Source organism: Festucalex cinctus, chromosome 13 (assembly GCF_051991245.1).
Source record: "Festucalex cinctus isolate MCC-2025b chromosome 13, RoL_Fcin_1.0, whole genome shotgun sequence".
NCBI classification, from domain to species: Eukaryota; Metazoa; Chordata; class Actinopteri; order Syngnathiformes; family Syngnathidae; genus Festucalex; species Festucalex cinctus.
The window spans coordinates 25,096,266-25,118,969 of record NC_135423.1 but is presented as its reverse complement, the minus strand read 5'-3'; the positions used below and the strand labels follow the sequence as shown (position 1 = coordinate 25,118,969).

At 40.6% G+C, this 22,704-nt stretch overlaps 2 protein-coding genes and 2 long non-coding RNA genes across 5 annotated transcripts in view; 3 read left to right on the top strand and 1 right to left on the bottom strand.

The window, feature by feature from the left end:
• Positions 1-11,666, top strand: part of smtnl (smoothelin, like) — a 39,333-nt gene extending 27,667 nt beyond the window's left edge. For both annotated transcript variants that reach the window (XM_077541131.1, XM_077541130.1), the window contains exons 3-10: positions 367-445; positions 5,417-5,674; positions 5,751-5,813; positions 5,897-5,957; positions 6,032-6,181; positions 6,261-6,384; positions 9,538-9,689; positions 11,053-11,666. In XM_077541131.1, coding sequence (XP_077397257.1) covers positions 367-445; positions 5,417-5,674; positions 5,751-5,813; positions 5,897-5,957; positions 6,032-6,181; positions 6,261-6,384; positions 9,538-9,689; positions 11,053-11,179 — 1,014 coding nt within the window. In that variant the 3' untranslated portion in view covers positions 11,180-11,666. The remainder of the gene's footprint in view (positions 1-366; positions 446-5,416; positions 5,675-5,750; positions 5,814-5,896; positions 5,958-6,031; positions 6,182-6,260; positions 6,385-9,537; positions 9,690-11,052) is intronic.
• LOC144033201 (uncharacterized) lies at positions 1,997-3,340 on the top strand. Its single transcript, XR_013287904.1, has 2 exons — positions 1,997-2,265; positions 3,002-3,340. It is a non-coding gene; the product is annotated as an uncharacterized LOC144033201 (long non-coding RNA).
• LOC144033200 (uncharacterized) lies at positions 3,572-4,923 on the bottom strand. Its single transcript, XR_013287903.1, has 2 exons — positions 4,681-4,923; positions 3,572-4,226 (listed from the first exon to the last, which is right to left on the bottom strand). It is a non-coding gene; the product is annotated as an uncharacterized LOC144033200 (long non-coding RNA).
• Positions 11,667-18,354: 6,688 nt separating the features above from the next.
• Positions 18,355-21,741, top strand: sebox (SEBOX homeobox). The gene is made up of 3 exons (XM_077541744.1): positions 18,355-18,954; positions 19,142-19,338; positions 20,784-21,741. The coding sequence occupies exons 1-3, from the start codon at positions 18,852-18,854 to the stop codon at positions 21,459-21,461; spliced, it is 978 nt and encodes a 325-aa protein (XP_077397870.1). The 5' UTR covers positions 18,355-18,851; the 3' UTR covers positions 21,462-21,741.
• The last annotated feature ends 963 nt before the right edge of the window (positions 21,742-22,704 follow it).

The window sequence follows — 22,704 nt, the reverse complement described above, 5'->3', positions numbered from 1 at the left end:
GACAGTTTGCATGTTGCATGTTTATAAGAAAAAGTCGTCACAGCAGGGATGAAATATAGAGCACAACCTTTTTCCACTTAGAAAGCAGCCTGACTCATACATTGAATGATTAATTCATGTGTTTCATTACTATGCGAATGTAGTAACACAATTTGTATGATCCAAATATGACGCACATGCAACATTCTTTCCACATTTTCATCCATCAATTATAATCGCTGGAAGACTGGACCATTACACAAAATCTTGAGACTACTGACAGTCCAGATTGCATCAGTTCCCATTGTTTGCAATGGAAGTCATAGATGACTCTCCACGCCCTTAAAAACAACATAGTAACTGTGTTTTACTATGTGTGTGTTCCAGAGTATTGAGCGAGAGGAGCCAATAGAAGTGGACCTGACCCCGACACATGCGGGCCTGGAGAACGGACACGCTGCATCAGGTGTTTCTCATCATGCCGGTGCAATATGTTCTCAAAATCAAAGCACAAAAGTGACGTCAGGCCAATTAAGTGAAAGACCTAAAAAAGAAATCTTTACCGATTTTACTGCTAAGGGTCACTTTACTCGAGGATGTTGAGTGCTAGCCTGTTAAAATAGTTGAGTAATGTTCTGGTGGTTGTGGGAGAGATTTGTCAAGTCTGGCAGATTAATCCCAGACTATTTCACGGTGAGGTCATCACTGTCAGTTCTCTGCTAGTTCTCATTCTGTTTGGTCAGAGAGGCTCAAACAAAAAACTCAATGATGGGAAATGTCAGTTCGAGTGAAGATTGTGTTTTTCAAAACTTTCCATAATGATGACATTTAATTAATTACATCTGCTTACGCCACAAGGAGTGGGGAGCGCTCCTTTCTCTGTATGGTGCTTTAACATATAAGTGACTCAATATACGAGTTTTGAGTTCTTCGTGCTACGAGCCATATTGCTTGGCTGATTGTTGTTGCTCTGACTTGAGAGCAAAAATTTGAGATACAATCACTGCATGATGGCTGTGGACTCAATTCAACAACTGACTTCACAGCTAGCATGTACAATTTACCTCATAGAGAGTAGATTTATCAAATCACTGTTAAGCCAGCAACATATAAAGTGAGTGTTTAATCTTTAGCGCCATCTAGTGGTGAATTAATAATTCATTCAATTTAATAACCCACTATTGATTTCATAATATGCAAAATAAATGTTCTATTACATCAACACACATTTTTTTTAATTATTATTATTTCTAAATGCAGGTCTTGTAATGACTAATTATATTACATGGCTGGAGTCTTACCTTGCAAGATGTGTTTTGCCGCCATCTTCCTGCTACGAATGCCCAAAGGACAACTTCGCAAACGTAGTTAGCCCTCGTGCTTGCATCTTGTGTCGGACTCAATGGGTTGACCATCGCTTACCTTCCACAGCTGGGGCCTGCAGGTGGTCGTCGGTGACTCCCATCATTCGGGCTCCCGTTGCAAGTTTTAACTATTTATTTTTTTATTTTTTTTTAAACCAGATTTTCTCGCTAGCTGCTTGTTAGCTGGCCCGGCTAAATCCGGCTTAATTTTTCTCCGACTTTGCAGGACTTTGGACTGAAGATTTTCAAACTTGACCCAATTATCTTTCATCTACTGTAGGCCTAAGTCAATAGTTATGGCGTTAGATTTGTGCCACAATTCCGTGCGTAACAAAATGTGTTTCGTACGTACAAAATGTGTTTCGTGCGTAACAAAATGTGTTTCGTACGTACAAAATGTGTTTCGTACGTACCAAAAATGTGTTTCGTACGTACAAAATGTGTTTCGTGCGTACAAAACAGTCCTCGCGCACGCTTGCTACGTCTCTCCTCAACACGTACGAAACTTTGATTTACGCTTGCGATGCAAGGGTCGAGGCGTAATATTTGTGCCACAATTCTTAACCAATCAGGAGTCGGACAGGAGAGCAAATCCTGATTGGCTGTTTAATATCCAATCAGGCAGAACTTTGACAACGTGTCGTCAAGCCGCGTTGCATCATGGGCGCTTGTTCGATTTTTTTTTTTTTTTTTTTTTTTTTTTTTAACAAGCACTCGGTCCTTTCCTGTTTGAATTTTTGTCTGTATTTCTGCTGACTTTTATTTACTTAATAGAAGTTTTGTTATATTACGGGGTGAAGCAGCTCCCAACTGCTTTCCTGCTTAGCGGAAGACAAGTTTTAGCCCTCATGGGACCGTTGGATGACCGTTGGGGGGGACGCTCACTTCCGAATCGAAGACTACTTTCAACATTTTCATTACGGTAAGTAGCATAAAAGTAGCATCTTTTAACTTGGCCACTATCACACACAGGCTTCCAAGACAATCAAAATTGTATGTAATAGTTACTTACACGACATTGGCAATTGATGTGCATAGTTATGATGAAGAAAAAAAAAAATCGCCACCCCCTTTCTTTATTTTCTTATGCATTTTTAGTGCCTAGTGCCACCAAATGTATATCGTGTAACTAACAGACAGAAAAAAACATGGAATGTCCAAAAGCACGGTTAACACAATGCCATAGTTACTGATTTTTAAGTACGTTAGTGATATTGATTAGAAAATCGTGGAAAATTACGAGATATCAGCTCTTGAATTCAATTCACGAGTTAATTTTGTTGTCATTACCTGTATACTTGTGCACATAAATGCCATCTCAAACAAATCACTAAAGCAGCCTTTTACCACCTAAAAGACTTCGACAGAAGGGTTGCATGCTCCATACCAGAAGAACCTGACTCATGCTTTTATTTCCAGTAGACTTAATTATTGCAAAGGTCTTCTGACTGTTCTCCCTCAAAAGAGCATCACATTATAGCTGCAGAGGTTATGAAGTGGTTACCCTTAGTTGTACTAGACATTTAACATGAGCAAGAAACTGTAGAAACATGGATGGTCACATTGTTTTCCCATAACTACATGAAGATGGATGGATATGATTGTTTCACGTTTTACAATTAATAACCTTGAGCTTTTGTTTGTTTCCAATTTACCAGGTAAACCAATCCAGATTGCGCATCGTTTCTATATCCGGGTCACAGTCATCAATAAGATGTCTAAGGATAGAGAGTACAGCTGAGATGGATGGGACGGCGATGGATGGCTCCACAATAGCAGTCTACCATGCCTACTGTGTGTAAAACTTGAAATAAAAACTGCAAAGATGCACTGTAACTGAGGACGATTCATTTGATTTAAAAACAAAATGTACAGTTTGCTGTTTGTTGATCGATAATGCATCATTAAGTGTCAATTACAAATACAATGTGTAATATATTTTCATCTGTGGAACCTCTTGGGTCTTGCATTCTCAATACATCATCGTGAGTACAGTACTCTGAGGTCTTCTTGGTCAATGATGGGCAAATGTGCAGTGTGTGCACTTCCGCACTTTAATCTTGAAACCATAAATGTGTCATGTACTGCATTGGCACTGTACCTGCAATAGTATTTTGGTTATTCTTTACAGGTTGTTTACAGTGTGTGTGACACTTTTTATTTTTCTAATTGTCAATGATACTGTTTGCAAGACACATTTAAATAAGTTCAGTAAAAGTGTCGACAACTTACAGGAGAAAAAATATTTTAAAAATGTTTGATTTGGTATGCTGCAAAACAGGCCATTACAACTATTCGAACTTCAAATTATGATAGTCCAATGTTAATGTTGTCATTCTTCAGGAGCTCTTCATTTCTCTGCTGTCAAGCTCAAGCTTCACGTTCTGACTCTTCCTACAGACATTTTAATGACTAAGTCAAATTGGTCTCATCAGCTGGCTCAAAAACGTCAGGAATTAGGGTTGCACAAAATTGGAAAATCATGCAATACGCGATTTTGCTGAATATAGCAATAGATATTGCAATATTTAATATGGATCTAAAGAAATGACGGATGATGATTTTATTATCTAATGAACAAATTATATTTCTCATGCAGTAAAATGTATTCAGAGTTATTTAATTGTAATGACTTCAATAATGTTCAACTAGTGGATGGTGGTGCACATTTTAGCAAGTGGCTGACTGGTCAAATTCAGATAAAAGCATAAAATTCCATATGAAACTTATTGCATGTCTGGTATATGCATATTGCATGGGCCAATAGCGCGATATCAATATTTTTTCCACTCCACTTCTTCATCTTCTGCTTCTCGTGGTGTTTTTGACACTTCTGTTGTGGTGTCATCAGGTGCATTCTGGGTCCTTTGTCATCTTTGTTGCCTGGTAATAAAAACAAAACCCAAGGTTAGCGCTCAGATTTTTAATTGTCTATCTGTTGTTATGGAAAAATGACAAGATCAACCATGTTTCTCACATTAGTAAAACAATTATTTTGGGCAAACATGTTTATTTCAACAGCTGCTAGTCATGGTGTATGGTTGTCTTGTAACCAAAATGAATTCAATTCTTACGTCAATAACTATGGCATTGGACTGCCAAACACAGTGCTCTTAGGTATTCAATGTTTTCTATTATTCACGATATACCTTTAGTGGTACCAGGCACTAATTACTAAAGAAAAATGGATGGTCTAACATTTTCTTTTCTACTTCTTATACAACGCCACTCATGATGGCATGCATTGTTTAAGATTGTAATGATAGTAGCACGATCAAAAGAGGACAAAACTATAGGATTTACTGACTTAAATACAGTACAGTATTTTGTAACTTACCATAATGAAAACGTAAGTAGCAGGTTAGCCTCTTCTCTTTTTTTTCTTCTTCTATTTTATGCCGTCATCCAACATCACCATGAGCGCTAAAACTTGTTTTCCCTCCTTCTTCCGCTAAGCAGGAAAGCAGTTAGGAGCTGATTCATCCCGTAACATAACAAAACTTCTATTAAGTAAATAAAAGTCAGCAGAAATACAGACAAAAATTCAAACAGGAAAGGACCGAGTGCTTGTTAAAAAAAAAAAAAAAAAAAAAATCGAACAAGCGCCCATGATGCAACGCGGCGTGACGACACGTTGTCAAAGTTCTGCCTGATTGGATATTAAACAGCCAATCAGGATTTGCTCTCCTGTCCGACTCCTGATTGGTTAAGAATTGTGGCACAAATATTACGCCTCGACCCTTGCATCGCAAGCGTAAATCAAAGTTTCGTACGTGTTGAGGAGAGACGAAGCAAGCGTGCGCGAGGACTGTTTTGTACGCACGAAACACATTTTGTACGTACGAAACCCATTTTTGGTACGTACGAAACACATTTTTGGTACGTACGAAACACATTTTGTACGTACGAAACACATTTTGTTACGCACGGAATTGTGGCACAAATCTAACGCCATAAATAGTTGGCCATTAGTCTGAGCAATGTTTTTTGAATTAAATACTTGAGCAACCAGAATCTGTCAACATAGATTATATTTTTTTAAATGTGATCTTTTTTTATTTTCTTCCAATCAGAACATTCCTTTCTGTTACATGGAAAGACGTCTCCACCCAGAGACTTCCCACATGAACACGCAGCCCCAGTCGCCATGCGGATGGCCCACTTTCCCATCACGGCCACCACCAAGACAGCAGAAGTCAAGACTTCTCCAGACTCTCCGAGTAGCCCCACTTCTTCTAATTCCCCTCCAGTCTCAGAGGCCTTCCCTCCCAGCCAATCGACAGCCAGCGCCATCCATCCTAAACCGAGTGCAGACTCCCTAGTTCAACCAGGTGACTCTGAAACAACCATAACAACGTATGAATCTACTTGATAAATCTCCAGACTAAACATTTGGTTTGCTGTTAGCGTCTTCTGTGAAGACGTGGACCCCCACACCCATCAGAGGTCTGGGAACTTCACGCCTCCAAGGTGAGATTTGCTGGCAGACAGAAACTCATACCGAAACCACAGTTACTACTAATGTCAATGATTCACTGTGACTGTCTTCGCAGAAAAGACGGTTTCTCCCTCTGCTAAAACTGTGACTTATGCAGGGTTACCTCAACATGACAGGTTAGTTCAAATTCAAGTAACATTTCAATTCTAAGCTTAGGTTTGGTTAATGTAAGGCTGTGTGTTCCCCGCAGAGATGACAATGATGAAAGCAAAGAGCGATCTTTCGCGCATGGAGGAGAAAGGAGGCGAGAGCTGGTGAGGTCACAGACTTTACCAAGAAATATTGGAGCTCAAGCTCGGCGGGCGGTATTTGAGAGGTTGGACACAGACATCAGTAACAGGTAAAGATACTGTTTTTGGATTAGGTTGTATGAAAATAATGGAAGCATACTAACAAATGTTGGCTTGTTAACTGTGCAGTCGCCCCAAACTAGTGGAGTCCAAACCAAAACTGAAGCGCTCCCAAAGTTTTGGAGTTTCCAGCGCCAGCAGCATCAAACAAATCCTTCTGGAGTGGTGTCGCTCGAAGACCGTAGGCTACCAGGTAATGTTCAGTCAATAAGTATCATCATTTTGGGTGGTACTGGGTAGCCTGCTATGATATGTGGACCCACATCGAGTGAGGCAGTGGCTTATTTGACGACGCAGATGCTAACAAGCTAGCGGACTAGAGGGCCTTGCTAGCTTGGACACAAACGTAAATGTGAAAGTAAAGAGAAAAGCATTTAACAGTACAGTAGTGTTAATTTCGTCAATGAAAACTAAATAAAAATAATTTCGTCAACACACATTTTTCACCGGACTAAAACTAGATTAGACTAGACTAAAACCATCTTTACTAAACAATAACTGGGACTAAATCAGTATTGATTTTCGTCGACTAATGAAGACGAGACGAAAATGTACTTCACTTAATAAAAACTGGACTAAAATTTATGGACACTTTAGTTCAGGAACAAAAACGACTAATCTGTCACTGTGACACTGTCATGTGACACACAGTGAACAATTATTCATAGCGATCAAACAGGTTTTATTAAAGGTCGTCATTCTACTAATAATATTAGGAGGCTCTTTAACTTAATTAGTATGTCACAGCGGTATGACAAAAAGGCAGTTGTTATTTCTCTGGATGCAGAAAAAGCCTTCGATAAAGTTAACTGGTCCTTCCTCTTTGCTGTCTTAAACAAATTTGGCTTCGGGGAGTCATTCATTCAATGGGTCTCAGTATTATTAGGAGTGGGAATCTCTGACATGAGGCCGATTCGATATGTATCTCGATACACAGGTTGCGATTCGATTGAAAAACGATTATCTTTCAGAACAGAACGGTTCGATACGGTTCGATTAAGTTTGGGAACGATACAATTTTCGATTCGATACGATTCATTTCAATATTCAACAGTTAGTGACATTTGTTGCTTGTAAACAATCTTGGGGGGGTGGTGGTTGGGGGGGGGGGGCTTGTTTGGGGGTGGTGGAGGTGTGTTCGGGGGTTTGGGGGCCGGGGGGGTAGCGGGGCCTGGGTCGTGGTGGGTGGCGGGTTTGGGTGGGGTCGTGGGGGGGAGGAGGGGGGTGTTCCGGGCGTCTGGGTCGGCTCGCCGGCCGGTGCCCGCCCTGGTGGCATGGGGGTGGCCTTGGTGCTGCCGCCGCCCGGGGGATTCCGGGGGGGCGGTGCTCGCTTTGCTGGGCCGCGGTTGACGGCTTCTTTCTTTGGTGGCGGTCCTTATACATGCCAGATCCATCACACCAGCATCTACTGAAACTTAAACAGAATTCGCCTCTCCCTCCCACTGCTCGTTGAATCAGTGGGTGCTGGTGTCTGTGGTTCTCACTTTGCTTTATCTATCCTTCCCTCTTTCCTCTCTTTAGTCTTTCCTCTGGTCACTTGAGACCTCCTCAATTTATTGGAAGTTTGAGGTTTCTGGGGTTGGCATAAGACTCTGGTTTTGTAACCACGCAGGAGGTGCTTGGTTGGTGCTGGATTTCACTTTGATGGACTGGATGTACTGGTTTCTATGGATCTCACTCTGCCTCATCGATCCTTCCCTCCTTCCTCTCTTTAGTTTCTCCTCTGGTCTCTTGAGATCTCGTCAATTTGTTGGAATTTAGAGGCTTCTGGGGTTGGCGTAAGACTTTGATTTTGTAACCAAGGGGAAGGCAGGAAGTGTTTGGTCGGTGCTCGATTTCACTTCGATGTATCTTTCTTTTCTTTTTATCTTTTCTGACCTTTTCTCTGGTCTCCTGACCATTTGAACCTCACGACTCTGGCGAGATTCTGTAGTGCCTGATTAAGGTGAAGGGTCATGGGATTTTTATGAGGTTTTAAGTGAATTAATGAGTATAAATTTATACGTATTTGCACGCACACATACGCGCACACACGCACACAAACGCACGCAGGCGCACACACGCACGCAAACGCACGCACACAAACGCACACACACACACACACACACACACACACACACCCCACACACACACACACACACACACACACACACACAAAGAAACATTGTTATGAAAATATGAAACATAGAATTAAATAAGAAACTACAAAAAGTAAAGCCGAAAAAAAAAAAGAAGTAAAATTCCTTTTGAATTGGTTTATCGTATGAATCGCTACAACTGTGTGATTGACATACACATGGCCTATGGCACATGTTTTGACACATTGCTGCACTGTTACCCAGCAGCCCGTGCCAGCGGCTCCATGTGGCTTTAGTCAAAATCAAATTCGACGTAGCCACGATTCTTACTGGCTAATAGGAAACACTTTATTGTTCATCTGATGACCTGACATGTTCCATTTCATTCAAGCATAGACATCATGTGCACTTGAGACCAGTCTGCAATTAGTTAACGTTCACTCTGAAAAATCATGCACATGAAATGGGTTTTCCTTGGGCACAACGATTATAATTTATCACCTGTGAAATACATTTCTAGATTATTATATTTTTATAATACAAAAACTTCTTGGACATTTTCTAAATAGTATAATTCATTTTGTGATGCTTCTTGGCTTCCATTTTTCAAAACTAAGTTAGCCTTTGGAGTTAATGCAATGAAGTAATTGATACAAGCTCAAAGGGTCATCTGTAATCATTTTTTTTTAAACAACTATTTTGCAGGAAAACTAACATGTACGATAACATTTGAATATACCCAATTGTCATGTAAGTATCAAAAAAAGCGTAGTGGAGATGGAAGCAGAAAGTGTTTGCGTTTTATTGATGGGATTGTTTTAGCAGGCAGTATAAAACGTGCTTGGTAAAATTAATTTGTGTTTGTCATTTTATGAAATGTTCAGAGAGAGCAGCCAATGTCAATTGACATTTCCAGTTCTGGTTGTAGCACACTTTTCCTCTCTGTCATCACCAGTAACGTTTTGCAATGACGTGGCAAAAAAAAAAAAAAAAAAAAAAACACACACACACACAATTGCACACATAAGGGACTTTTACTTTGAAGATCAGCAAACTTGAAAAAGCGATTTGAAAAACACAAAAATGAAGATGAAACTTGAGCAGAACTGTTACATCCATCATCTTTATGTGAAAGTGGGGATAGTTTTATGGCCAGATATCTTCCATTGACAATTTTTAAGCTGTCAGTTTTTTCTTTTTCTTTTTTGTGTGCACATACTTGGAACAACCTTACTTACCAAGGTTTCATTGTCTCCCTTTATCTGCAGCACATAGACATCCAGAACTTCTCATCCAGTTGGAGCGACGGCATGGCGTTCTGCGCTCTGGTCCACTCCTTCTTTCCCACAGAGTTCGAATACGAATCGTTGTCACCGGCCAACCGCAAGCAGAACTTTGAACTGGCCTTTGGGACTGCAGAGTGAGTGGCAGTTTACAGGCGTACCGTCCTCAGGAAGTACACTAAGACAAAAAAACAAGTTAACAACAATAAGGCTTTATTTTAATTTATTTATTTTAACACACCAACAAACCATAGTTGACGATTACTGTCAAACAAAAGATAAAACCATGAAAATTGTATGTTGTCTAAAACAGCCACATCACTTTGAATGTCCGCTAGCTTAATGCTAACATACAATTCAAAATACTAAAGGCAGGCTGACAAATTGCATCTATTGTATGTGGCAGTGTTACAGTGCTTCAAGCAGCAGATATTTGAACACAAAAACAGTGCAGCAACACATGCAGACAGACAATATAATAATACAAAGGCATATATTCTTCAATATTCTTTGCAGAAATGGCTAATATTACTGCATCCTACTGAGTAATTTTCAGGCAATTTCTCCTTTTTAACTAAAGGGATTGATTCCAGAAAAAAATTGTTTCGAGCTATAAACATGGTCATGGAATTTAACTAGCAACAATACAGTACTGCGCTTATTTTTTGTAACTCTTTTACTGCCACACTTTAATATGACAAAGGCTTTGATCATTCACATCATCCTTGAAAAAGTTCTATTTCATCAGATTTCGTCATGTTTCATTGTAATTTCATACACCGGCAGTCAATTGAAAAGAGATACAATGCTGCCATCTGCTGGCCATAGTTAGTGAGTGTTTTTGATTCCACAACCTATTGATCAGGCAGCGCTGCACTTAGCTGTTGCACTGCCCATTGATTTAAAAAAAACAAAAAAAAAACGTAGTTGATGTCATTTCACGTTTATGGCGGCATATATCGTGATTTTATGAATCGTTATTAAACGTTTTTGCCGGTCAAAGAGTTAATTAAAAAAAATTAACGGATGGGCTCAACAAATATATTATAGTTGTCCCTAAATTTCTAAGGCAAGTATCCACAGAGTACCACACTGTATTAATAGAATTGTTCATTGGCTTGTTCACATTATATTTCTTCACTTACATAAGATGTGTGCAACTGATGTAATTATGTTCCTGCAAATCTGGAGGAAACAACCCATCCATCATCCATCCATGTTCAGAGCTGCTTATCTGCATTGAGGTCACGAGCGTGCTGGACACAACCCAGCTGATTCTGGGTGTTAGGAGGGATACACCCTGAACTGGGCGCCATTCGCAGGGCACAAATAGACAAACAACCATTCACAGTTACATTCACACCTATGGACAATTCTTCAGTCAACCATAGTGCCATATATATTTTATATTAACCTCACCTAAATAACCTCACTTTACCATTATTATAATGAAAAGCTCCTATTCACGCTCTGTTATTTCTTTGCCTTTATTGTCTCCAGATTGAAGGCAGGCTGCGACCGGCTCATCGAAGTGGATGACATGATGATCATGGGTCGTAAACCGGATCCAATGTGTGTATTCACCTACGTTCAGTCCCTCTACAACCACTTGCGCAAATTTGAGTGACACTCTACATCCACTGCATATTGGTGCAGCCGCCTTTACCACCACCACATTGCCCAGGAGAGAAGTCAAAAAGACTGTGCTGCCCTCGTGTGGTAAATTAGAGAACATTTGTTCCTATTTTGGAGGGCTAAACTCATAATAGTGACTGTGTGTGCGTGTTATTCAATGAAGACAACACGTTATTGAGTTTGTCTACTATATTTAGTTTGTATATGTACTTGTTGCTTGTAAACCGTTATTATTCCCACATGTTGAATATGTTAACCATTGACACTGCACAAGAAGGGATACAATTTGCAGAATCACTGAAAAACTAAAATGTAGGCAATCATTTTTTAAAAGATGCTTTTTGTGAAATGTATTCAAATATTGTAGAGAATAATCAATTAATTGATTATCAAATGAGACTGAATGATGAGCTTTATTCTCACACGGTATGCGATATTGATTTCTGAACACTTAATAAAACCGTCAATTGTCAGGTCAAAGAAAAATACTTGTATTTGTCTTTTTTTTTTTCTTTTTTTTTTTCCCAGATGCTACTTCTTATCAAGCCCAAGTTGTTACAAATTAGATATAAGATGAAACTTACTAGTCCCTCACCAGGAAAAGTGGTATAGCAGCATGACAGAAAAAAGGTAGATAACAAAAATTAAACAGATAGATAGATAGATAGATAGATAGATAGATAGATAGAGTTTTATACAGTGTATGAAGTACACTATATATGGGTAATTTTCATGTAACATACCCTATTGAATTTGCTTTTTAAAATCAATTAATTTTACTGTTATTGGCTGTTGGCATTCAAAAGGTAAAACTTGTTTATGAGAAAAAAAAACTGTTCTACACATTTAATTTGCAACATGTTTTCTGACTATTACAATTGTCAAAGTTAGAAATACGATTAAAGAACATCCATTAGAATGTTTGACCTATGATTATATATATATATATATATATATATATATATATATATATATATATATATATATATATATATATATAATGTATGTTTATGTGATAAGAACATGCTTTTCGCATATTATTGAAATCAATAGAGGCTTTAAATTTAATTATTAGTTCACCACTAGATGGTATTAAAAATTACTCACTTTGGCTTTAACACCAATCAGGAAAGTTATTAGTGATTTTGTGCTTCATCATTATTCACAAATCTGTTTTGAACGGTAGGGAATTCAGCTTGTTTTCAACGTGGCCCTGGTTGATCTCTTATACTCTGCTGACACCTGCTGGCCGTTTTTGTTATTACTACCATCTTTCACCTTTCTCTGCCGTTCAGAGACTGCATCAAAGCCTTCTGGATGCTCTAGCACACACACACACACACACACACACACACACACACACACACACACACACACACACACACATATATATATATATATATACATAACCAGTCCAGGGTGTCCCCCGCCTACTGCCCAGAGCCAGCTGAGATAGGTGCCAGCACCCCCCGCGACCCTTGTGAGGAATAATCGGTCAAGATAATGGATGGATGGATGTTGTTAATGCACGCACACAATGAGTTTCTCCACATATTTACTTTATAACTTCATCTGACAATTAGTGCAGATTTTCAGCTTAGAAGGGCAAAAACATCCCTAATATATATATATATATATATATATATATATATATATATATATATATATATATATATATATATATATATATATATATGGCTTTGGATATATATATATATATATATATATATATATATATATATATATATATATATATATATATATGTTGGGTGGCACGGTAGTCGAGTGGTTAGCACGTCCGCCTCCCAGTTCTGAGGACTCCGGTTCGAGTCCAGGCTCCGGCCTTCCTGGGTGGAGTTTGCATGTTCTCCCCATCCCCGCGTGGGTCTTCTCCGGATACTCCGGTCTCCTCCCACATTCCAAAGCCATGCATGGCAGGTTAATTGGACGCTCCGAATTGTCCCTAGGTGTGCTTGTGAGTGCGGATGGTTGTTTGTCTCTGTGTGCCCTGCGATTGCCTGGCAACCAGTCCAGGGTGTCCCCCGCCTACTGCCCAGAGCCAGCTGAGATAGGTGCCAGCACCCCCCGCGACCCTTGTGAGGAATAATCGGTCAAGATAATGGATGGATGGATGTTGTTAATGCACGCACACAATGAGTTTCTCCACATATTTACTTTATAACTTCATCTGACAATTAGTGCAGATTTTCAGCTTAGAAGGGCAAAAACATCCCTAATGAAAATTAAATTGTAATTAAATTTATATATAGATTTAAAAAACAAAAAAAAACTTGTCTTTGGGACATAACATTTAAAATAGAAGGGAGCAAATGAGCTAATACGTTTTTCTTCCTCCCACTCCTTTTCCAGGTTTTAATTGAGTATTATCTTCTGGTTATCTTGTTTATGTTGACCGCTGCTGAAATGGATGAATGAATGAATGTACAAAACTTCAACAATTAGTCTCGTTAGTTCCCAACCGCTGTGGTGGAAAGGTGATGGTGCAGCGCATGCCCCTGCTCTAAACCAGATTTTTTTTGAAAGTGAGTGAATATTTGGAGGAGAAAAAATTCCTGATTCCAATTCCTGATTCATCCTTTCTGTCTGGCCGTTAGATTGTGGGTGATATCCTGACGACAGGCTTGAAGAGGCCCCCAATGCTTTACAGAACCGCTTCCATACTTGAGAAACAAACTGAGGGCCTCGATCAGACAAGATCAGATGGGATGCCGTGTATTCTAAAAAGGTGTTCAACAAGCAGGCTCGCCGTCTCCATGGAAGAAGGCAGTTTTGGCAGTGCAATAAAATGAGCCATCTTTGAGAACCTGTCCACCACGTTGAGAATCACAGCCTTTCCTGATGACATTGGGAGGCCGGTGATGAAGTCCAGTGCAACATGGGACCACGGGCGTGAGGGAATGGGCAGCGGATGAAACAAACCCGCAGGCGGACGATGCGAAGACTTGCTGCAGGCGCAAACTGGACAAGCGGCAACGAACTCTTCAATGTCTTTGCGCATTGTGGGCCACCAGAATCTCTGAGCAACAAGGAACAGTGTTCGTCTTATTCCTGGATGGCAGGCCACTTCCGAGGCGTGTCCCCACTTTAACACATCGGGCCGCAGCGCCACTGGAACAAACAGCTTCACCGGTGGAGTGTCGACTGGAACTTCGATTCTGCTCCCTGCTTCCTCCACCAGCTGCTCGACTTCCCACCTAAGGGAACCCACAATCCGTGTCCCAGGGACCACCGTTTCCATGGGTTGCCCCTCCACCATTGGGTCGTGTAGTCTGGACAGCGCATCAGGCTTGCTATTCTTTGAACCAGGACGGTAGGTAATGACGAAGTTGAATCGGGTCAGGAACAGAGACCAGCGTGCCTGACGCGGATTGAGGCGTTTAGCTGACCGGATGTATGCCAAGTTCTTGTGGTCCGTGAATATTTGAAATGGTTCTCTGGCACCCTCCAGCCAGTGCCTCCATTCCTGTAGAGCCAAGACTATGGCCAGCAACTCCCTGTTGCCTACGTCATTATTGACCTCTGCTGGGCTAAGGTGTCGAGAGAAGAAGGCGCAGGGGTGCAACTTCTGGTCGACTGGGGATCTCTGGGACAGGACTGCCCCCACTCCTGTATCAGATGCGTCGACCTCGACAACAAAAGAAAGATCGGTGTTAGTATGGATCAACACGGATGAGTTTGTAAACATGTTTTAGGTCTGCAAAGGCGGCCTCCGCTCTGGGAGTCCATATGAATGGTATTTTATTGGATGTCAGCCTTGTCAGAGGTTCTGCTTTCATGCTGTAATTGCGGATAAATCGCCAATAGAAATTGGCAAACCCTAAAAACCTCTGCAAGTGCTTTCTTGATCTTGGAGTCGGCCACTCGACCACAGCTTGTATTTTGGCTGGATCAGCGCGAAGTTGACCGTTCTCCACTATGAGTCCAAGGAACTGGACTGACGCCGAGTGGAACTGGCATTTTTCGGCCTTCACAAACAAGTGGTTCTCTAACAGACGTTGCAAAACCATCCTAACATGCTGGCGGTGTTCTTGCAGATTCCTGGAAAATATCAGGATATCATCTAAGTAGACGAAACAGAACACGTTCAACATAACCCGTAACACGTCATTGATCAGGCACTGAAAAACAGCAGGTGCATTGGTTAGGCCAAACGGCATCACCAAGTACTCAAAATGGCCAAATGGAGTATTGAACGCCGTTTTCCACTCGTCTCCTTCTCGCATTCTAACCAAATGATAGGCATTGCGGAGGTCCAATTTAGTGAACATTGTAGCAGCTTGCAATGGCGCAAAAGCCGAGTCCAACAAAGGGAGAGGATATTTATTCTAAATTGTTATCTCATTGAGACCCCGGAAATCTATACACGGTCGAAGGGTTTTGTCTTTTTTGTCAATGAAAAAGAACCCTGCACCAATGGGGGACTTTGAGGGACGAATTAACCCTGCGGCTAGTGAGGACGCGATGTATTCGCGCAAGGCTTCTTGTTCTGGTTTGGAAACTTGGTACATCTTAGACACAGGCAATCGAGCGTTGGAGACCAACTCAATGGTGCAATCATATGGGCGGTGAGGAGGCAAAGATTTGGCACGGTCCTTGCTGAACACTAGTTTAAGATCATGATAGTCAGACGGCACGTTTTCCAGGCTAATGGGTTCTGATTCTTTGATTGAATTGGAATGGCAGCGGACTGCAAGCAGTGCGAGTGACAGAATACACTCCAATTCTCTATCCGAGGCTTTTCCCAGTTGATATCGGGATTATGGAGTTTCAACCATGTAAGACCAAGTATGACTGGAGCTAATTTACAGGGCATCACAAAGAAACTGAGAGATTCAACATGGTTACCCGAGAGCCGTAAGGTCAACGTGGCTGTAACCTGTGTAATCTCTGCTAAGAGTTTACCATTGAGGTCCAGTACCCGCCTGGGCTTTTTAAGACAGAATAATGGGCACTTAAGAGCCCCCACCACACAGTGGTCCACAAAACAGTCATCCGCCCCAGAGTCTATTAATGCGGTCACCCTTAAATTGCCACCGAAGCCCGATATATCGCCCTCTATTTTCAGTCTCGGTTCGCTGTTACAGTTTCTTAGTTCATCTGGAATCGAGTCTTCATCGAATAACTCACATTGCTGGTCACTGTTGAGACGACTTTGTGCAGTAGATCCGTTCCCACTGCTAGGACGCGGCGAGGACGTGTTCTGGAGTCGAGGAATCGCTGTACAGGCCGCCACCTGGTGGCCTGATCGACCGCAGTATAGACACAGCCTCTCCCCGCATCCGTCTCTGTCGCTCACCGGCCGTGAGCCGCCCCCCGCCGAGTTGCATAGGTTCCTCTGTTGTAGCCGCAGGTCTCAATGGCGCACCTGCAACGGGTTCCCGGAGAGTGTCCAATCTGGCCATTGGACATCCAGGAGAAGTGGTTCCAAGAAACGGACCACGTTCCTCGGTTCGCTCTCGCTCTCGTTCCCTCAAACGATTGTCCAGTTTTATGGCCATTAAAATTAATTCCTCCAAGCTGGAGCAGTCATCGCGGGTGGCCAGTTCATCCTTAATTCTGGGACCAAGTCCCCGCCGAAAAATCCCACACAGAGCGGCCTCATCATAACCGCTCTCAGCTGCCAAAATTCAGAACGTGACCGAATAATCGGCGACCGATTGTCTTCCCTGGCAAAAGTCCAGCAGACGGCTACCCTTGACTGGGTGATCAAATACTCCTTTTAAGCTCAGTTTTGAAAGTTGAAAAGGAGGTACGGATAGCGGGGTTGGAATTGCTTACTACCATTGCCCATGTAGCTGCCTTATCGGTAAGCAAACTCATCATGTAAGCGACTTTCGACTTATCTTGTTCGAAAGTATAGGGTTGCTGATCAAATATTAATGAACACTGGTGAATAAATTGCCAGCACAACCCAGGTTCACCCCCATAGCGGGTCGGGTGTGGCAAGGTGGGCTCACGCAAGTGGGGTGCAGGTGTCGTTAGTCCCACAGGGATGTTAGATGGTACGCCATCTCATGGAGCAACTTGCTCTAAACGAGAAGTTAACGTAGTCATATGGTTAGTTAATGCAGCAACAGCATCCGTTAACTCGCGTATTGACTGCTCGTGTCTACCCACGAGCTGTCCTTGACAAGCCACTGCATGTGATAATTTTTCAGTGTCTGCGGGATCCATGTTGGCCAAAGGATTCTGTTAAGAGTTCGGCAAAGCCGAGTAATTTGGATCCCAAAGCAGACAAACAAAAGGGGTTTTGCAAAAGGGTTTATTCAACACAAAGCGCACGCGACACGTGGAATAAATCAAAAGGCACTACAACTGCACGACGCTAGGTCGGCCTCAAAGTACAACGCAAAATAACTTCTATACACGTAACACAAAACAATGTACTTACTCTAGTAGGTGTAAACGTGAAGGACACAACACGAGAGTACATAAAATACACAACCACTAAGCGCAGGCAGCTGATGGGCACATGGGAGAAAGCAAACAATCCTTTGGCACCAGCAGACTGCCGCAGCCAGCCTTAAATAGCTGCTGATAGGTGACGGGTGCGATTCAGAGCACCTCCTACTGCTCACTAGAGGGAGACAAAGCACACCAGAGCACAGACCTAACAAAATTATATATAATATAGAATAGATATATTCTTCAAATGATTAATGATTTAGATTAGAAAAAGAATAATTAAATATTCCAAAAATGTCAGAGACCAAATGTTTAAGTTGTCAGGAAAAGATGAATCAAGTTTATGTAGGAAAAGCAGAAATTTATCATAAAATGTCTGTGAAATTGCCAAAACAAATATCAGAGAAATGAATAAAAAAGGTAGAAAAAATTGTTCAAAAACTAACCTAAAATGTCCCCCAAAAAACAAAAGAACGGCATGAAATTTACAATAAAATTTTTTGGGGAATTGCCAAAAGTCGGAAATGGATTTTAAAAAAAGCCAGAAAAGAAAATGTTCAAAAAGTAACTATGAAATGTCCAAAAACAAATGAGGAAATCCCGAAAATGGTAAGTGTCCTCAAAGTTAAAGTTTCAGAAATTTAGCAGAAAGTCAAAAAAAAAAAACGGAAGAGAAAGGTTGAAGACAATGAATGTCGAGGTATTGGATGCTGCATATTTTTGTGTTGTGGTGCAGTTCGAATTAGCTCTTGGACCCTCAGTACTAGTTTACTAACACTAACACAATGTTTCCTTCATCAATATTTTGCGGCTCCATAGAGAATTTTGGTTATTTATTTGGCCTAAAATGGCTCGTTTGACACAAAAAGTTGCTGACCCCTGATTTAGTAAAATAATCTGTTTCAGTTTGACATATATCTTCATGTATGTACTGTAAAAAAAAATGTTACCAATGCCAAATATCATATTCTTGCATGTGGATGATGGTAAATAAGATTGGAGTGATTGTTACTACAGTATTGTCAATCTATTATATGGGACTTGAAAAACAGCATGATTTGATTCTTAGTAGCTTGAGATTAAAGTGTGTGGTGTTTTAATACCTGGATTTCCTGTGTGTGCGCGTGTGTGCGTGTGTGGTGGGGGTGATTTCTGTGGGTATAAGAGGTGGTCCCCCGTCCTCTAATCATGCATCAACTGTCAAAGCATCAGTGGGTGACTGTATTTGTGCGGTGATAATGGCTTTGTTCACGGATGCGGATTTCTCATTAGTAAAGCCGAACCAGCAGGCTGATGTGGTGGATTTGACACGGTTATTTGGGGAGCAGGAACATAGTAAAGGTAAGCCAAAACAACATCTGCAAATGAATTGGTTGATATATGTTTTGAAAATTATTGAAGCGGTATCATATAAATCTTTATCAAATGTAAAAAATTGTACTTGTCAACAAAGAAAACCTACGTAAGGCATAGAACTATCATAAATAACTACGATTGATTGATGAACTTCTTTTCCCGTTTGTTGAAGATGAGAGTGCCCCGTCCGCCACAGAACCGGACCGAGGTGCCTATCTGAGCGAGGGTCCGAGAAAGAGGAAGCGGACCATCTTCAGCCGAGCTCAGCTGTCCGAGCTGGAGCAAGCCTTTGCTGTCACTCCCTACCCCGACATCACCCTCAGGGAGAGGCTGGCTACTCGCACGCACCTGCCAGAGAGCAAGATACAGGTGGGTGAGCTGAACAGGGGTCTCTCTTCATACAGGACTGACTTCAACTGACTGGCCACAACATTAGGTACACCTAAGTTTTATGAGAAGAGCAATATATTGGGGAAAAAAAAAACACTTCGCTACAATCATGCAATCAAAAGAGAAAAATCATGTTTGTAAAAGAGGAATTTTTGATGATGCGCCTAAATTGGATATTACTAGATCAGTGGTCTGCAACCTGTGGCTCTGGAGCCTATATGGCTCCCTGTGGGAAAAAAACAACAACAAAACATTTATTTTTATTTTTTAGATAAAATATTCTTTACATGAATTAATTATTTTTGATTTTTTTTTAAACTAACAATAATAATTAAATATTCAAATACGGTCATAGTCCAAATGTTTAAGTTGTCAGTAAAAGAGAGATGAAAGGTAAATTAAAAAAAGTTGTAAATATTACCTAAAAATGTCCAAAATGTGGCCATAAAACGTCCGAAAAGGAAGAGGAAAAGCAAAATAAAATGACCATAAAATGTCACAGAATTGATTTTTAAAAGGCGGAAAAGAAAACGTTTCAAAGTAACCATATAATGTACAAAATCAAAATGAGAAAATGCAGATAGTTACCATAAAATCTCTTTAGAATTGCCAAATAAAAAATAAAATTGAAAAAACAGAAAATCGATTTTAAAAATGACAAAAAGAAAACAGTCATAAAGTAACTATAAAATATATTAAAAAAAAAAAAAAAAAAAAAAGAAGAAGAAGAAGAAATCCCCAAAATTACCATAAAATGTCTTTGGAATTGCCAAAAAAGTAAGAAAATTGATTAAAAAAAAATAAAATAAAAAATAAAAAATAAAGGCCAGAAAAGAAAATTTTAAAATGTCCTAAAACAAAAGAAACTCCCAAAATTACCATAATATGTCCTTAAAATTGCCAACAAGTCAGACAATTGATAGCAAAAAAAGGCAGAAAAGAAGAGGCAGAACAATTTTTAAAAAAGCAACTATAAAATGTCAAAAAACAAAAGAAGAAATCCCCACAAAAAAATGCCATAAAATGTAAAATGTCCACAGAATTGACAAAAATGTCAGAAAATTGGTAGCAAAAGTCAGGAAAATCAATGTCCAAACGATCTATAAAATGTCCAAAAAAGAGAGGCAGACAATTATCATAATATGTCCATAAAATTGCCAGAGATTTGACATTAAGGCAGAAAAGTCTAAAAATGCACAAAAAACGAAATATGAAAAATTACCCCCCAAAATGGAAGACAAAAGGTAGAAGAAAATGAATCTCTACGTACTGGATGCCCTGCTTGTATTTTTTTTGTGTTGTGGTGCAGCTCTAATTGCGGCCCTCTGTACATTAGACTAACGCTAACATGCAGTAAAGTCCCAAATGTACTTACTTAATTATTATGAAATGGAATTGAGACTGAAAATAAAAATCATCCACAGGTGTGGTTTCAAAACCGAAGAGCCCGAAGTATCAAGACCGGAAGACTGCCCAAGTCCAGCAAGCATGCTGGGACAAGTCGGGGACTCGCAGAACCCTCTGGGCTGGTGACCTCGTCTTTCCCTTCCCCAACCGCCTTGGCAGACATATTCCGAACAGAGCAAAACCATCCCTGCGATGACATCCCACAATTCTACTCTGACTGGATCCAACTTTACAGCAACCAGTCGGCATCCTCCACCTCATCCCTCCACACGCAGCACATTCATGGCTCCCCAAAGCGTTCGGAGGCTCGTCTGTGGGAGGATGAGCGTCATCAGCGGCCGCAACTGGGATCGACCCTCCCGACTTATCTTCCCAGTTCGTTTTCACACCCTATCACCAGGCAACCCCACCACTCTGCGTCCAACCACTCCGACCAGGCCCTCAGGAACTTCAAAGCCCAGAGCCTGGTTCAGTCTGGGGCTCATCAGGCTATATATGGAGGCGGAGCCGGAGGCCACGTTTCTGTCGACCAAGTCGTTCCTTCTCATTCTCAGTCTCCGTACTGGGAAGTAACTCCGGGCCAAGGACATCACCACCATCATCATCACGCCCAAATGGGACCACAGACTTCTATGGGCTACATCTCAGACTTGATCTACAATGCTGCTATTGTCACCAACTTCCTGGAGTTCTGATTAAGTGTACTGTAAAATTCAATTCATTTCCCTTTTGTCTTGTGTCATAACATCTCAAATAATGTATGTTTTTGCTCTCTTTTTGTATTAATGCTTCAGTTAACTGTTGTTAGATTTCATTTCCACAGAAATGTATTATTATTATTATTATTATTATACCAACTGTCATGTCATTATTTAAAACTGTACAAATACTTACCTAGATAAACTTTAAAATGAGGAATAAATGATGGAAATTCAACAAAAATACATCATAATACGGTGCAACCAGCAAAATTTAATGCAATCCATCAAGTGACATTGGGTGACTTTCAATCTTTCCCAGGAAATTAAATAAAGTGAATTCAAATCAATGTGATGACGTTTTGAGGATCATTTTATCATTGTACTGTGAATTACTATACTCACAAACAGAGAAGATATCTGCTGCATAAAATCAGCTATGTTGATGGAGAGCATTGAGGAGGGTGCTAGAGTGATACTGTCACCATTTACATTTACTTCTGTTTCATAAAATTAATGTGGCTATTTGATATAAATATAATTGTATAACTCATAGTGTACTAAGCAAACAAAAAGTAACTATAGTATGCCGCAGTATGTTACTGTTCGATGATTCTCATGCATTGCTGTCTCATTCTGATGGCATCCAAAAAAAAAAGCCAATGAAAACATTCAACATTGTGAAACTTGTGTAGTTAATCATTTTGATGCGTACAGCGCTGAAGTTTCATGACAAGCTGACTTCTCGTGTTGGTTTGAACTCCAAGAGGTTTTACTTACGTGGCCATCATAAATCACACACAGCATACGATGTAAATCTGAGTGGATACAGGTTAAACAAGGTTTTGGTTAATTTGTAGATTAGCATAAGATGGCATATGTTAAAAGAGTTATGTCTGAATTTTGACTCATGATTGCCACCTATGTCCGAAAAATGAAACTGGATTTCTACCTCCCTTTTTTTTCTCTCTGGATTTTCCCTTCTTCACATACACAATGCGCACATGACATCACATCTGCAGAGGGTGGAGAATTTGAAACCGAATCCTGACTGAAACTATTGGCCAGAGACTTGCAGGAGTTCCCAATATGAACAGCTAAGGTGTCACAAATGGTCAAATAAAAAGGCTATTGTAGAGCTACAGCATTTTGGGGCATATTGTTACAAAGTGCAGCAAAATGGATTCACACCCACAACCTCTGAACTGTGCGGCAGATGGGCTAACCAGTCTTCGACCGT

Coding starts and splice junctions, on each gene's coding strand:
- sebox (XM_077541744.1), top strand. CDS start 18,852: ATGGCTTTGTTCACGGATGCGGATTTCTCATTAGTAAAGCCGAACCAG. Junction 18,955..19,141: donor GGAGCAGGAACATAGTAAAG/GTAAGCCAAAAC, acceptor CGTTTGTTGAAG/ATGAGAGTGCCCCGTCCGCC. Junction 19,339..20,783: donor TGCCAGAGAGCAAGATACAG/GTGGGTGAGCTG, acceptor AATCATCCACAG/GTGTGGTTTCAAAACCGAAG.